We start from the raw sequence: 14,789 nt of genomic DNA, 5'->3' as shown, positions 1-14,789 counted from the left end.
ACAAATAACAGGGCGAAGGAAGGCTCAACTCTAACTCGGTGCCGTGATGAATTACTCAGTGCCTGCTGCGGGCCGGGGGCTGGAGATCCCCTGCGAGGAAGTTTTTAGCTGGGAACTTTCTGTAAGCTTTCCAGGAATGAGCCGGAGAGGGAACACTCAAGTTGGGGCTTGCTGATAATACACCAGTCACACAGCTGCTCCATTCCCACATAAATTTAGTCCTTGGCTGGTCACACTGACACATTTCCCTGAAGGTGGCCAGAGGGCTCATGCAGCCAGCCGGTTATGAAACACCGAGAAGTATAAAAGCCTGCTAGCCCTCTGGGCTGTTTTTCCCCTGACAGAGATGGAGGCTGTGAGCAGGCTTGTCCCCTTGGCCCTTTTCATGGTGCCGTGTTTGGCAGAGTTCAACTGGACCCAGTCTGAAGGTAAGAAACTTGATCCAGTTCTTTTTTTCCCTAACAAAATAGGGAGACTTCCTTCCAAGAGGCCTCTGCCCAAAGTTTTGAAGTTTTCATTATCTAATGGCCGTATTACAGAGAACACTTATTCATATGCTCTTGATGTGATTTCGAATTGGTACTAAGTTTTTTTTCAAGCCCACGTGACAATATACGTAAAAATATTTTTAAAAAAAATCACAAAGAATTTTACCAGGTAATTTTACTACTGAGAAGTAAATACCTCGGAAATAATTATAAAAGTGCGCGCGCGCACACACACACACACACACACACACAAACCACACGGCGCATTTACCCCATTGTAAAAAGCAATGTGAATGTCCCTCATTCATTCTGTAAGTTGTAGATCCACACAAAGGTACGTACTTCGGCAGTTTCTTACAAGTAAGACTGAGCTAGAAGAAAGGTGCCCAGGATCTACCTTAAGAGAGAGAGAGAGAGAGAGAAAAAACTACCTGAAATTTGTGTAATATGATGTTATGTTTAAAATACATACACTTGAGCATTTTTAAAGATCAGGAAGTAGGAAAGGAAAGGTTCTGAAGTATTTACAAGAAGTTTTTAATGGTTATTTTTTTCCTGGATGGGTGGGATTATACACTTTTTTTCTTGGCTTTCTGATGTTTTTTTACTAATAAACATAATAGTAGTTATTGTTGGGGGAAAAAGAAATAAGAGACTACTGTTACAAGGACATAGCTCATCAGTCATAGATAAAAAGAAAATGAGAAGCCCTTGGTTTCTGAGTGGAGTTTTGAACCCTTAGTTGGGTTCCATTCTGAAGTATTTGATTTTTTTATTCACATTCTGTTAGAGTTGCCGCTGCAGCTCCTCCCCTCCTTCCTCCTCTTCCTTCTCTTTAGTAACAGCTTTATTAGGATATAAGCCACATACCATAAAATCCACTCTTCTAAAATGCAAAATTTACCGGTTTCCAGTATAGGCACAGAATTGTGCCACCATGACTACTTTCTAATTTGAGAACATTTTCATCACCTCAGAAAGAAACTCTGCACCCACTGGCTGTTTTTTCCAGTGCTCTCAGCCCAAGACAACCACCAGTCTACTTTCTGTCTCTATAATAGATTTCCCCAATCTGGACATTTCCTATCAATGAAACCCTACAATGTATGTGGTCTTTCACTCAGCTTAATATATACGAGGTTCGGGGCGCCTGGGTGGCGCAGTCGGTTAAGCGTCCGACTTCAGCCAGGTCACGATCTCGCGGTCCGTGAGTTCGAGCCCCGCGTCGGGCTCTGGGCTGATGGCTCAGAGCCTGGAGCCTGTTTCCGATTCTGTGACTCCCTCTCTCTCTGCCCCTCCCCCGTTCATGCTCTGTCTCTCTCTGTCCCAAAAATAAATAAACGTTGAAAAAAAAAAAAATATATATATACGAGGTTCATCCACGCTGTACCGTGGGCCAGCGCTTCATCCTTTTTATTGCTGAGTGATCCTGCGTAGTATGGATGGACCAGATTTTATTTGTTCATCATTTGATGGACATTTGAGTTGTTTCCCCTTGTTGGTTATTTTGGCTAGCGCGGCTGTAAGCATTAGTGTACGTATGTGTTCATTCCTTTTGGAGACATGCCTAGGAGTGGAATTGTTGCGTTATAGGAACTCCCTGTTTCATCTTTTGAGGACTTGTCGGGCCGTTTTCCCAGCAGCCGTCCCATTAGCTTTGCAGGAGGGTTCCAATTTTTCCATATCCTTGTCAAATTCTCGTTTTCTGTTTTCGACTCTAGTTTTGTTTCACATTCTAAACGGTGTGAAGTGGTATCTCACTGTGGTTTTCATTTGCATTTTCCCCGATGACTAATGATGTTGAGGATCTCTTCATGTGGTTATTGGCCTTTATGTCTTCTTTGGAGAAATACCTATTTTGGTCCTTTGTCTTTTATCGGGTTGTCTTTTAATGATTGAGTTGTAGGAGTTCTTTGTATATTGTAGATATAAAGCTTATTTTTAAAACCATCTTTCTGCATGCCCTAATATATTCTTTATTTTTTATGCACCACTTATAGAGGAATCATAAATATTTTCTCTCCAAGGACTCTAAGAGGGGGAAATCAGTTGCTGGTGGCTTACTTTGGAATGAGTTAAATACCATTCACAATCACCTGCATGCTTGTATGGATAGTTCATGTGGGAGGTAGATTCCCAACCCCTCGAGGAGAAGGGCAGGGGCTGCTGACTTTTCTCAGTGCCAACTGTGGTCTCTACCAGGCAAATCTAGCTGCCGGGCCACCGTGGGAGGCACCAGCCAATCGGATGCCCATAGAGCCCTAATCCTGCAACTCAATCCCAATGAGGACTGCACCTGGACACTAGAAAAACCAGAAAACAAAAGCATCAGAATCATTTTTTCCCACTTCCAGTAAGTAGAGGCTTTGCTTTCTAATGAGGGTGGTTGAACTCTGGCCATACCAAGGAGTCTGTGTCGAAAAAAAATCAGCTGCTCTTAGAGGTAGTGGTAACTCCCATGACCGTGGTGATGGTCATAATGGCTGACAGTCACTGACTGATGACTGGGCCCCTGGCTGTGGTCACAGAGGTCCTGTGAGGTTAGTATGAGTATCCCAGGCACAGGGAGATTGAAAACTTGTCTCAGGCCACATAGTGAGTGGAATGACCATAGTTAGTATCCAGCTAGTCTAGTTCCAGGCTCCAGGTCCTGAAACACTAAACTCATGGTTTCAAAGTACGCATTATAATCAGCAGGGGAGCTTCCAGAAAGTCAGATTCCCAGGCTGCACCTCATATAAATCGGTTGGGGGGGGGGGGGGAAGGGCAGGCAACCAGGCAGCAGTGTTTTGTTTTTATTTTAAATTTTTTATTTTGAAATAAATATACACCCACAAGCGTTTTCTAGAAGTGCCCAGGTTATGGCAGTGCGAGGCCAAGCTGAGGACGGGGCGCTGCCCTACCAGACTCTCTCAGGGCTTCGTGAGAACTTCCCCAGTTAATCAGTCCTCTCAACAGCCCTCTGGGGTGGATGCGATCTAATCCCCACTCGGCGGGTAAGAAATCCCAGAGAAGTCACTTCACGTGCCCAGAGTCACGGACCGATACAGGCAGCAGAGGGACCGGATCCCGGCACCCTTGCTCCAGCGCCCCTATGCTCCCCCTCTGCCCGTGGTTCTAAACCGGAGAGTCTCAGAAGCGCGGGAGGGTTTTGCAGAAGCGCGGCTGTGGGACCCTGGGCCCAGATTCTGACCCGGACGGGGGTGGCCGGGGCCCGAGAACGTGCACGGGTAACAACTTCCCAGGTGCTGCTGGTGAGGTCAAGGTGCCACACTTTTGAGACTCGTGGCCCTTCACCAGGGAAGTTGGAATTCACTTGTTTGGCCCTGAAGGAAAAAAAGAAGGGGCGCTTCCTTATTTCCCAGAATTCAAGGGCTATTAATTAAGAATCACATACATTATCCCTGATGGGTCGAGAAAGAGAGGACGGCAGCGGGGCAAGAGCGAGGGAGGGGGGACGAACATTTCCCGTCTTAGACACTTCTGTGTGCCGGGCCTGTGCCGGTGCTCCCTGTTCAGATGATTATAAACCTCCCACAGGATAAGACAAAGGCTGTGATATCCCCATTTGCAGAAGGGAGAGTGAGGTGAAATCCTGAATAGCTCAGCCAAAGTTACGCAGCAGGGAAGGGGCTACGGTGGAAGAATTCAGGTTTGTCTACCCTCGCGGTGTTCCCTCTAAGCCATCTTGCAACTGTGTCAGGATTCGGGGGCCATCCGGAGAGACCCTGTCAGCATGGGCAGAGGACAATGAATCATCCGGGTCTGCCCTGTCCAGTGCAGGGCACGGACCGTCCTTATGGATGAAGACCGGGGGATGTGAGGGAAGGAAGGGGCATCTCAGGAGATGCTACATGTCCCTTACCGTGAGCGAGGCGGCCGTGGAGGAAGAGTCGCTTCCCGTTTCTACGGCCTTGGGTTCCAAATGTCAAAGGGGGTGAATTCTAAATAAGAAGATCCCACCCCACGGTTCGCACTGGGGCACGAGGAACAGGAGAGATGGAGACGGGAAGGAAAGGAGTCCTGGACCCGAGTCCCACCTCCCCCCTGACTGTACAGGATCACTGGCAAAGCAGTTGTGCTTCCTGAGGCCTTTACAGACTGATGGTGTGCGGGTTGATGTTGGGGGACGGGGGAGGGAGGCCGGTCCCGGTATGCAAACCGCCATGCCGAGGTGAATGACTGACTCCACGCCGAACCCCCTGGCCTGGTGGTTCGTCTCCAACCACACATGTGTTCTGTTCACAGGCTGGATCCCAGTGGAGGGTGTAAAAATGAAAACATTAAAGTTTTTGATGGAAACTCTACCAAGGGGTCTCTGCTCGGGAAAGTCTGCAGTAAACATGACTACGTTCCTGTTTTTGAGTCATCATCTGATACGTTAACAGTTCAAATAGTCACCGATTCTGTAAGAATGCAAAGAACTGTCTTCATCTTCTACTACTACTTCTCACCCGGCACCTGTAAGTAAGGACACGTGTATGTCCTCTGCACCTGCGAGCACAGAAGGTCTCCTGCGTGGGTTGTTGTAACCTTGAGTCTGAGTCTGTGCCCTGAGAGCCCGCTGTGTGCGAGAGCAGTGGTTCTCTAACCTGTGTGCGGAAGAATCACCTGGAGAGCTTGTGAAATCAGATTCTGATTCACTGGTTCTGGCATGGAGCCCATGACTTTGCCTTTCTAACCAGCTCCCACGCGAGGCAGATGGACGGGGCTGATCAGACGGCTACGTATTGAGGTGTACTGTGTGACAGACTGAAGCAGACTCTCCAAGTTCACCTGTTTTAAAAAAAATTTTTTTAATGTTTATTTATTTTTGAGAGAGAGAGAGAGCGAGTGGGGGAGGGGCAGAGAGAAGGAGGCACAGAATCTGAAGCAGGCTCCAGGCTCTGAGCTGTCAGCACAGAGCCCGACGCGGGGCTCGAACCCACAAACCGTGTGATCATGATCTGAGCCAAAGTCAGATGGTCAACTGACTGAGCCACCCAGGTGCTCCCAGCCTGTTTTATAATAACCTGAGATCCTTTGAAATGCCTGTTCAGGGACTGCTCCTCCCTCTGGTCTGAACACAACATCTTTGGAGCTATCGAATCTACATGTTTAACACGTCTTCCAGGTGATTCTTTTTTTTAATTTTTTAATGAAAAAAATATATTTATTTATTTATTTTTGAGAGAGTGCATGAGTGAGCAGGGGAGGAGCAGAGAGAAAGGGAGAGACAAAATCCCACGCAGGCTCAATGTGGTCAGTGCAGAGCCCTATGTGGGGCCCGAGCTCACAAATCGTGAGATCATGACCTAAGCTGAAATCAAGAGTCCAATGCTTCACCAACTGAGCTACCTAGGTGCCCCTTCCAGGTAATTCTTGATAAAGAAGGTCATCCAGGGAGCACATGCTGAGAATCTCTTATCTCACATCTGAATCTAAGACTGTCAGGCAGTCTGAGGCTACAAATACATGGTTCTGCATTCACAGCACCCAGATTCCGCTGCAACCCAAAGCAGAATGCCAAGAAACTCTGCAAGTGGGTTCAGGAGCAAAGCTCCACTCTGGTTTGCTTTCTGAGGCCCAGAGTTGAGTATGTCACTCTCCTCTTAAACTGCTGAATCCTTGGTGTGGGCGGATCTCCAGAGTGGAGCAGTCAAGGCTCTCCGAAGCCAGACCCGGGCCACCTTTTCGGGCCTTACCTCTAGCCACTACCTGACCTGCATCCTAGGCTTCAGCCGGCCTACACCATTTTATACCCCCTTAAAAGGAGCCTTCGTGTTGGCTGTCTGTGTTTCACTTGTCCGGCTGCTTGCTTACTTACTGGGGAGGGGAGGGGAGGGACCGAGGGTGTCTTCACGAAGGCTGCATCCAAGCTGAGCTGTGAACCATAGTGTAGGGTAGGGAGAGGTGGGAAGCAGGGGAGGAGGGCTCCCGTGTGCTGGCACCAACAGTCTGAGGAGCCACGGGAGGGAAGGACAGTGAGGAACAGTAGGTCAGGCGGAGGTGGCTGATGAGGCTGGAAAGCTAGGCTGGGGCCAAGTGAGGAAGAGCCTCAGATGTTAGTCCTAAGAGTGTGACATCATTTTCCGTGGCTAAGACCTTAGTGGAGGGTCTCTAAAGCTGGGACAGGTCTTACAGTGTCACTCTGCCCTGCACCAGTGGCCAGAAAATCCAGTGATAAAGAAAGATGAAAATCTCAGTCTGCTGCCAATTCAAAAGAGGGCAATAGAATAAAATTCGGGGGGTCGGGGTGGGGATTGCTTATTGAGCTCAATGCACAGCACAGAAACTAAATGAAGTCTCTCAATGAAGTCTCTCTCGTGATTTATACTCTTGGTCACCCTCACATCCCTTTCAGCTATTCCAAACTGTGGTGGTTACTTGGATGCCTCCGAAGGATCCTTTACCAGCCCCAATTACCCAAATCCACATCCTGCACTGGCTTATTGCGTGTGGCACATACAAGTGGAGAAAGGTTACAAGATAAAATTACACTTCAAAGACATTTTGTAAGTACTGTGGTCCATTTTTCCTGTTGGAGAAAGGCAGCGAGCCCCCCTCTGGCAAATGGGGAACCTGGGGAAGGGAAAAGATCATGTGGACCCCCTCCTAGATGAGCATTATTCGAAGAATGGGTGTATAAAGAAAATACCAGTAAGCGTCTGACTTCAGCTCAGGTCATGATCTCATGGTTTGTGGTTTCAAGCCCCGCGTTGGGCTCTGTGCTGACAGCTCAGAGCCTGGAGCCTGCTTCAGATTCTGTGTCTCCCTCTCCCTCTGCCCCTCCCCACTCGTGCTCTGTCTCTTGGTCTCAAAAATAAATAAAACATTAGGGGCGCCTGGGTGGCGCAGTCGGTGAAGCGTCCAACTTCAGCCAGGTCACGATCTCGCGGTCCATGAGTTCGAGCCCCGCGTCAGGCTCTGGGCTGATGGCTCAGAGCCTGGAGCCTGTTTCCGATTCTGTGTCTCCCTCTCTCTCTGCCCCTCCCCCGTTCATGCTCTGTCTCTCTCTGTCCCAAAAATAAATAAATGTTGAAAAAAAAATTTTTTTTAAAATAAATAAAACATTAAAGACAATTAAAGAAAGCACCAATATTATTGCATTGAAGTAAATGGACTCTTTTTCTGAAGATTCTGAGGTCACACCAGGGATGGGCAAAGCCCCAGGTTTGTCATCATAAGCCTGAGATCCCACCGTAAGGAAAACTCTTGAATCACTTAGGACTGAGACTGTTGAGAATTGAATTTTCACCAGAGGCCCTACTTCTCTAGCATAGAAGTGGACGAATACTGCAGATTTGACTTCATTGCCGTTTATGATGGCTCCTCCACCACCTCTGGCCTGCTTGGACAAGTGTGTGGCTACGTGAAGCCCACCTTTGAATCCTCGTCGGACTCGCTGACTGTTGTGCTATCTACAGATTACGCCAACTCCTACCGAGGCTTCACTGCTTCCTACACTTCAGTTTACGCGGGAAACGTCAACACTAGTAAGTCATACCCCTTAGCTGTTTTGAGCTCTCTGAGGACGGTGCCCGTAGAAACTGCCCTTTAATTCTTAGCCTACCCGTGGCTCCCCTGCTTGCAAGCCTGTCATACATACTTTGGAACATCTTCGTGATCGGAAGCTGGAGGATCAGTTCTGTGCATTGCCTTGTACAAGAGGAAGGGAATGATTTTATTAACTTGAGAAAGGTTTCTGTAGAAAACAGTGACTGTTTTCCTTATTGCCTTCTGTAAAGGCACAATTAAAAATAATAGAGTCACAGATTCAAGTTGCAAAAAAGGTCACGGTGAACGTCATAAGAGGTGGGTCAACCACTCTGCTGTCTCAGGCTTCTGATTATGGTTTAGAGCAAAATGGCTTTGAGTTTTTATTTTTTAAATTAATTTAATTAATTTATTTATTCATTCATTTATTCATTCATTCATTTTATTTATTTTATTATTCTATTTTTTATATGTAATTTATTGTCAGACTGGTTTCCATGCAACACCCAGTGCTCATCCCAACAGATGCCCTCCTCAATGCGCATCACCCACTTTCCCCTCTCCCCCGGCTTTGAGTTTTTTATATACTTCTGTGCGCATAGCTTTTCAAGATCCAAAGTTCAAGGTTGACATAAACATAATCATCCCTGTTTTGTTTTTGTTTTTGTTTTTGTTTTTTCTGAACAGCATCCTTAACTTGCTCCTCAGACAAGATGAGAGTTATCATTAGTAAATCCTACCTGGGATTATTAAAATATAGCGAGAATAACTTACAACTAAATGACCCAACTTGCAGACCAAAGATATCAAATGTGGTGGAATTTTCTATTCCTCTGGATGGATGCGGTACAGTCAAAAAGGTAAAGCGAGACACTGAGCTGGGTTTTGTCACTCGCCAGAGATGTGTTAGATAACGCCATGGTACTTGCTGGTGACTTTAACGAACAACTCCCAAACCTTAGCAGCTTCATGTGTGGTAAGCTTGTGGGGACATATAAGTGCACTCACTCATTTACGCACCAATGCCAAATTGCCACATTCATTATCAGGGTAACTGGAGGGTGGTTATCTTTTCCAAAAGGTGAAGAACTCTGACGACTCACTGCAGAAAGTTCGAACATCTAGATACTGCAGGTGTAAGGGTCTACCAATAATACTTGTACAGAAAATGTCTACATCTCATATTCAGCAAACACCTAGCTGTATTTTTATGATCTTCTTCTTTCCTCTGTAAAGAGAGAAGATAAAAATATCATGCTTTGTTTTAAACATGAAGGACATAAGTTTCGTTCTACCTTTTCTAGAACTTGAAGATCTCAAACATTTGCAACCTGTAGGTCCCTTTAGGATGTATTCCCTAAACTTTTCACTCAGGTCATGAAACAACGATGTCATTGAAAAGAATGGGAGCTACTCCGGGGAATCAATAAGGATGGAAGTAAATCGTTATTTTTTGCTCCACGTGAACAGCTGGACGATTATCTGCGCATCCCTAGGGAAAGCAGTCCGGGGAAACCCTACTGCAGGACTTCTGTCCGCATACACTTGGGAAACCGCCCAGGGAGCCGCACTAACTTAATGCTACTTACGAAAGGCAATACATTGTAGGGTCTCGAGTCTTTCTAGGGCTGGAAATTTGCGTTCAAAATTGTTTTTAACGTAAAAAGTTCTGTCTAATTCCGTATTCCGGTCTCTCTAAGCCAAGCTCTGTCTCTCGTCTCACGTGTTTTCTTCCTACCCAGCATGTTTCTTAAAGAAAGCACATTTGAGCCTTATGGTATTCCAACATGCAAGCTGCTGACTTGCAATTTAAGATGATTGTGTGCCTACCCACACATGCCATGCATATCTATGTTCTAAAATATTATTGGACTTAAAATACAACATTTGAATTCCATCTTGGTCTGCAGGTAGAAGATCATTCAATTACTTACACCAACATAATCACTCTCATTCCGTCCTCCGCATCGGAAGTGATCACCCGCCAGAAACATCTCCAGATTGTTCTGAAGTGTGAAATGGAACGTAATTCTACTGTGGAGATGATGTACATAACAGAAGATGACATAATACAAAATCAAAATGTGCTGGGCAAATATAACACGAGCATGGCTCTTTTTGAATCCAATTCATTTGAAAAGCCTCTGCTGTCACCATATTATGTGGATTTGAACCAAACTCTTTTTGTTCAAGTCAGCATCCACACCTCGGATCCAGATTTGGTGGTTTTTCTTGATACCTGTATTGCCTCTCCCACGTCTGACTTTGCATCCCCAACCTATGACCTCATCAAGAGTGGGTATGTACTGATGGGTGATATGCTTTTCTGAGGATTAATAATAACTTGAATGAAGTAGTATTTTTGTGTATGGTTGTACAATTCCTGTATGCCTGCTGTATAATTGTTTTCTATACTGCTGCCATGGAGTTTAGTAAATTTAATTGTTTTACAAAATACAGTTAGTGTATACTAGTGACAAATACTTTAAGTTAGAGCATTTCTACAGCCACAGCCCATATCCACTAGAATTTTAAGTATGTTTCCCACATATTTGCTGGTAGAAACAAATATATTTTTTGTCAAGATGCTTTGTGGTTTTGTTTTTGCTTCCCCCCCAACCCCCCATGTTGATTATTTTCAACAAAACACCAAAGGATTATTTCATTTGTTCCAGATTTAGAACACAGACCTAATACAATTAGTAAAGTATATGCGGCATTATCAAAAAAAAAAAAAAAAAAAAAAAAAAGGGAAGTTTTCCTTTTTCTGTAAGCTGATGGACTTTATATCAACCCTATTGGCACGTTCAAAGCAAGTGTGTAGAGTAAGGCATTTGAGTTCGAATATATCTGAATTGGTTTTCTAATTAATTCACATAGACTAGGAATTTTATTGCTGGAGGGAACTTTGTCTTACCCAGGAATCAGATCTATAGCCTTAGCTCACTATGGTCTGAGCTAGACATTGTCTTTCTAGAGCAATTTTTGGACCCACAAATTAGTTCAAACAAAACTCTGTATCATTTCTTTTCAATATCAAAAGACTGAACTGTAAATTTTCTAAATGTGCCATAAATTCTGTTCCAGATGTAGTCGAGATGAGACTTGTGAGGTGTATCCGTTTTCTGGACACTATGGAAGATTCCAATTTAATGCCTTTAAATTCTTGAGAAATCTGGGCTCCGTGTATCTACAGTGTAAGATTTTGATATGTGACAGTAGTGACCATCAGTCTCGCTGCAACCAAGGCTGTGTCTCTAGAAGGAAACGAGACATTTCTTCATACAAATGGAAGGCGGATTCTGTCATAGGACCTATTCGTCTGAAAAGGGATCAAAGTGCAAGTGGAAATTCAGGTAAAGAACAAGCTATTTCCTGATCTAAGAACACCTCATGGTTCATTAAATTCTGCTCAATTGTGTTCCTGCTTAAGCATGCACAGTATAGAGATTTATGATATCAGCAGCTAAGTCCTAATAAGCACACAAGATTAATTTTTCTATTAGCTGAAAAAATGTAAACCAGGTACATTTTAAGCATATTATGCACTGATAATGCACTGACCATGATCCCTGTGGCTTTTGAGTATAAATATAACTTTCCCACTTCTTTTTTTTTTTTTTTTTTTTTAATTTTTTTTTTCAACATTTATTTATTTTTGGGACAGAGAGAGACAGAGCATGAACGGGGGAGGAGCAGAGAGAGAGGGAGACACAGAATGGGAAACAGGCTCCAGGCTCTGAGCCATCAGCCCAGAGCCCGATGCGGGGCTCGAACTCACGGACCGCGAGATCGTGACCTGGTTGAAGTCGGACGCTTAACCGACTGCGCCACCCAGGCGCCCCTAACTTTCCCACTTCTAAAACCAACAGTTTCTCTTAGCTTCCTGACTCCTTGTTATAGACAGCATGGCAGATAACAGAATTAAAGCAATGTATTTTAACTCCTATATGAGAAAATCCGATGAACCTGCATCCCACACAACCACCTTTTTGGGAAAAAAAAGCAATTTTTTTCTAAGAGAAAATACTCTATTTTTTTTTTATTTTTTTATATGAAATTTATTGTCAAATTGGTTTCCATACAACACCCAGTGCTCATCCCAAAAGGTGCCCTCCTCAATACCCATCACCCACCCTTTCCTCCCTCCCACCCCCCATCAACCCTCAGTTTGTTCTCAGTTTTTAACAGTCTCTTATGCTTTGGCTGTCTCCCACTCTAACCTCTTTTTTTTTTTTTTTCCTTCCCCTCCCCCATGGGTTCCTGTTAAGTTTCTCAGGATCCACATAAGAGTGAAACCATATGGTATCTGTCTTTCTCTGTATGGCTTATTTCACTTAGCATCACACTCTCCAGTTCCATCCACGTTGCTACAAAAGGCCATAGAAAATACTCTATTTTTAAGATGGACCTACTTCTTTTTTTAAAATGTTTATGTCATTTTTGAGAGAGAGATAAAGAGAGAGAGAGCAGGTGCACATAAGTGAGCACGGAGTCGGGGGTGGGCAGAGAGAGGGAGACAGAGGATCCGAAGCTCGATGCTTGAAGTCACGAACTGTGAGATCGTGACCTGAGCAGAAGTCTGATGCTTAAGCGCTTACCTGACTGAGCCACCCAGGTGCCCCCAGCCCTGCTTCTTTTTAAAGGATTGAAACATGACCCCTGCCAGGTCACAGGAGAATGAGGTGGTGGTGGCCACTCATGGACAAGCCACAACTAAATGGCTTTGGACGGACCACAGTTAAATAAAAACTGCTTATGAGTTTATCTCATGTGAAAATTATCCTGGCATAAAAGAATCTTGTGACCTCTATGTTAATTGTTATTTGAATGGACTATGAAGGAGTAGGATTCTAGTTTGTAGCAAAACATTTCTAAGATAAATGCAAAAGAACACAAAAATTAAATCCAGTAACTTTATAAACACATTCACTAAAGATGATGCATCTGTGGACATTAGTCTGAAATTAGTTGAAAATCTGTGAATGAAAGTTACAGAAATATCGTCCATATTAGAAAGTACCCTTTTCTAGGGAGCCTGGGTGGCTCAGTCGGTTAAGTGTTCTATTCTCGGTTTCGGCTCAGGTCATGATCTCACGGTTTCATGAGTTTGAACCCCCAGTTGGGCTCTGTGCTGACAGTGTGGAGCCTGTTTGGGATTCTCTCTCTCTCTCTCTCTCTCTCTCTCTCTCTCTCTCTCTTTCTTTCTCTCTCTCTCTCTCTCTCTCCCCCCCTCCCTCTCCCTCTCTCTGTCCCTCCCCTGCTCAGGCTGTCTCTGTCTCTCTCAAAATAAATAAATAAAAACTTTTAAAAAAGTACCCTTTTCCTGTTTCAAGAGGAGAAACCAGTTGTTTCTCTATCGATCACATGTATTTTGACAACTATGGGAAATAGTGAGAATCCATAAATGGACCCAAGCTTCTGTTTGACCGAGATGCTTGATTGTCACAAGTTTTTCACTTTATGTCAAGGAAACAAATTAACTACTTAAACAAACGAATGTAAGGGCATCTTGTCCTTTCTAAACAGAAACATAAGCTGATTGAAATATGTGCTCACTGTCGCTGTATGTTGTGTTGGCATTATATACCATGCATGAATTGGTACATAAGATTCATATTTGCGAGGAGGTACACAATTCATGAACATTTTGTAATGCCATAATGTAATACTTTTCTTTAAATGATGTTTATCTTGTTTCCAATTACAGGATTTCAGTATCAAATACATGGAGAAGAAACTCAGAATCAACCTTTCAACAGTCTGCAACTATGTTTATTCATGGCCCTTGCTCTGAATGTAGTGATTGTGGCTACGATCACAGCAAGGCATTTTGTGAAGCAGAGAACAGACTACAAGTACCAGAAGCTGCAGAATATGAACTAACGGGTTCAGCCTTAAGTGAGACATGTTTCTCCTGAACACCAAAGGAAATGGTACCCATTATGAATAAATTAGGGAGAGCCTCATAAGAGTGATGCACAGGTCTTGCTGTCATTGTGGTCAGTGTGCTGCCTTGCAGGGTGGTTGAAATGAGCAAACATTATGTAAGTTAGGTCTCATGATAAAGACCTGAAGCCACCAAAATATTAAATGAATTGAAAGCATCCTTTTTCACAAAGCATTTTCAGTAAATAATTAGGTGAAAGGAAAAAAAAAAGACGTAAGTCTTCAGCATTAGATGTATTTATTTTCTAGATGCAAATGTGTTACCTTTTGAAACATATATGAACGTTATAATTTCTGAAACGAAGTGTGACAAAGAGAATGACCATCTTTTTTATTCATACACCTCACTATTTTAATGTGGAGTCTCAGCATCTTACAACTTAAACACATCTCAGAAAAGGGCTTTGGAAAGAAGACCCTGATTATCATAGGCGAGACTTCTGTGTAGTTTCCAGGTTAACGAAGTAAAACAACAGTTCTCCCATTTCCCATCAAACACCAAAGCCAAACATACCTGTAGCAAGGCGGAGTCAGTTCTGACTTAATATGTTCCTCTCTGCTGTGGCTGAACAAATATTAAAGACCTCAGTGTGAAGTGACTTTACACATACCGAACATCATATTGAATTCTTTGTCTTAGATGCACATTACAACTCTACCTCATCACTCAGTACCACCGTGGTTTGGGTTCTGATCAACATCTAAAGAGGCAACCACATTTCTGAATGCCCAAAGACTTTCCTCCCGTACACATGTATCGGGTACACGGTAATGCCCGGGGAATATACCACGAGTAAGACGCCATCTCTATTCTCATCGAACAAGTTTTTAGGAGCCTGCTGGGTTTCCAGATCCAAATCGAAATGCATCTTCCCC

General features: G+C 44.1%; 1 protein-coding gene across 1 annotated transcript; it reads left to right on the top strand.

Moving 5' to 3' along the window:
* The first annotated feature begins 301 nt into the window (after positions 1-301).
* CUZD1 (CUB and zona pellucida like domains 1) lies at positions 302-14,528 on the top strand. The gene is made up of 9 exons (XM_043597772.1): positions 302-428; positions 2,691-2,841; positions 4,737-4,951; positions 6,832-6,982; positions 7,746-7,963; positions 8,652-8,824; positions 9,875-10,263; positions 11,052-11,320; positions 13,675-14,528. The coding sequence occupies exons 1-9, from the start codon at positions 347-349 to the stop codon at positions 13,848-13,850; spliced, it is 1,824 nt and encodes a 607-aa protein (XP_043453707.1). The 5' UTR covers positions 302-346; the 3' UTR covers positions 13,851-14,528.
* The last annotated feature ends 261 nt before the right edge of the window (positions 14,529-14,789 follow it).

Source organism: Prionailurus bengalensis, chromosome D2 (assembly GCF_016509475.1).
Source record: "Prionailurus bengalensis isolate Pbe53 chromosome D2, Fcat_Pben_1.1_paternal_pri, whole genome shotgun sequence".
In the NCBI taxonomy this organism is placed as follows: Eukaryota; Metazoa; Chordata; class Mammalia; order Carnivora; family Felidae; genus Prionailurus; species Prionailurus bengalensis.
Note: the sequence above shows the minus strand (reverse complement) of the source record. Positions and strands in the feature narration are given on the sequence as shown.

What these genes read in the sequence shown, in the direction of transcription:
- CUZD1 (XM_043597772.1), top strand. Translation starts at nt 347, where the DNA reads ATGGAGGCTGTGAGCAGGCTTGTCCCCTTGGCCCTTTTCATGGTGCCG. An exon ending in GATGCGGTACAGTCAAAAAG is followed by an intron (nt 8,825 to 9,874) that starts GTAAAGCGAGAC and finishes CTTGGTCTGCAG; the next exon opens with GTAGAAGATCATTCAATTAC. An exon ending in TATGACCTCATCAAGAGTGG is followed by an intron (nt 10,264 to 11,051) that starts GTATGTACTGAT and finishes ATTCTGTTCCAG; the next exon opens with ATGTAGTCGAGATGAGACTT.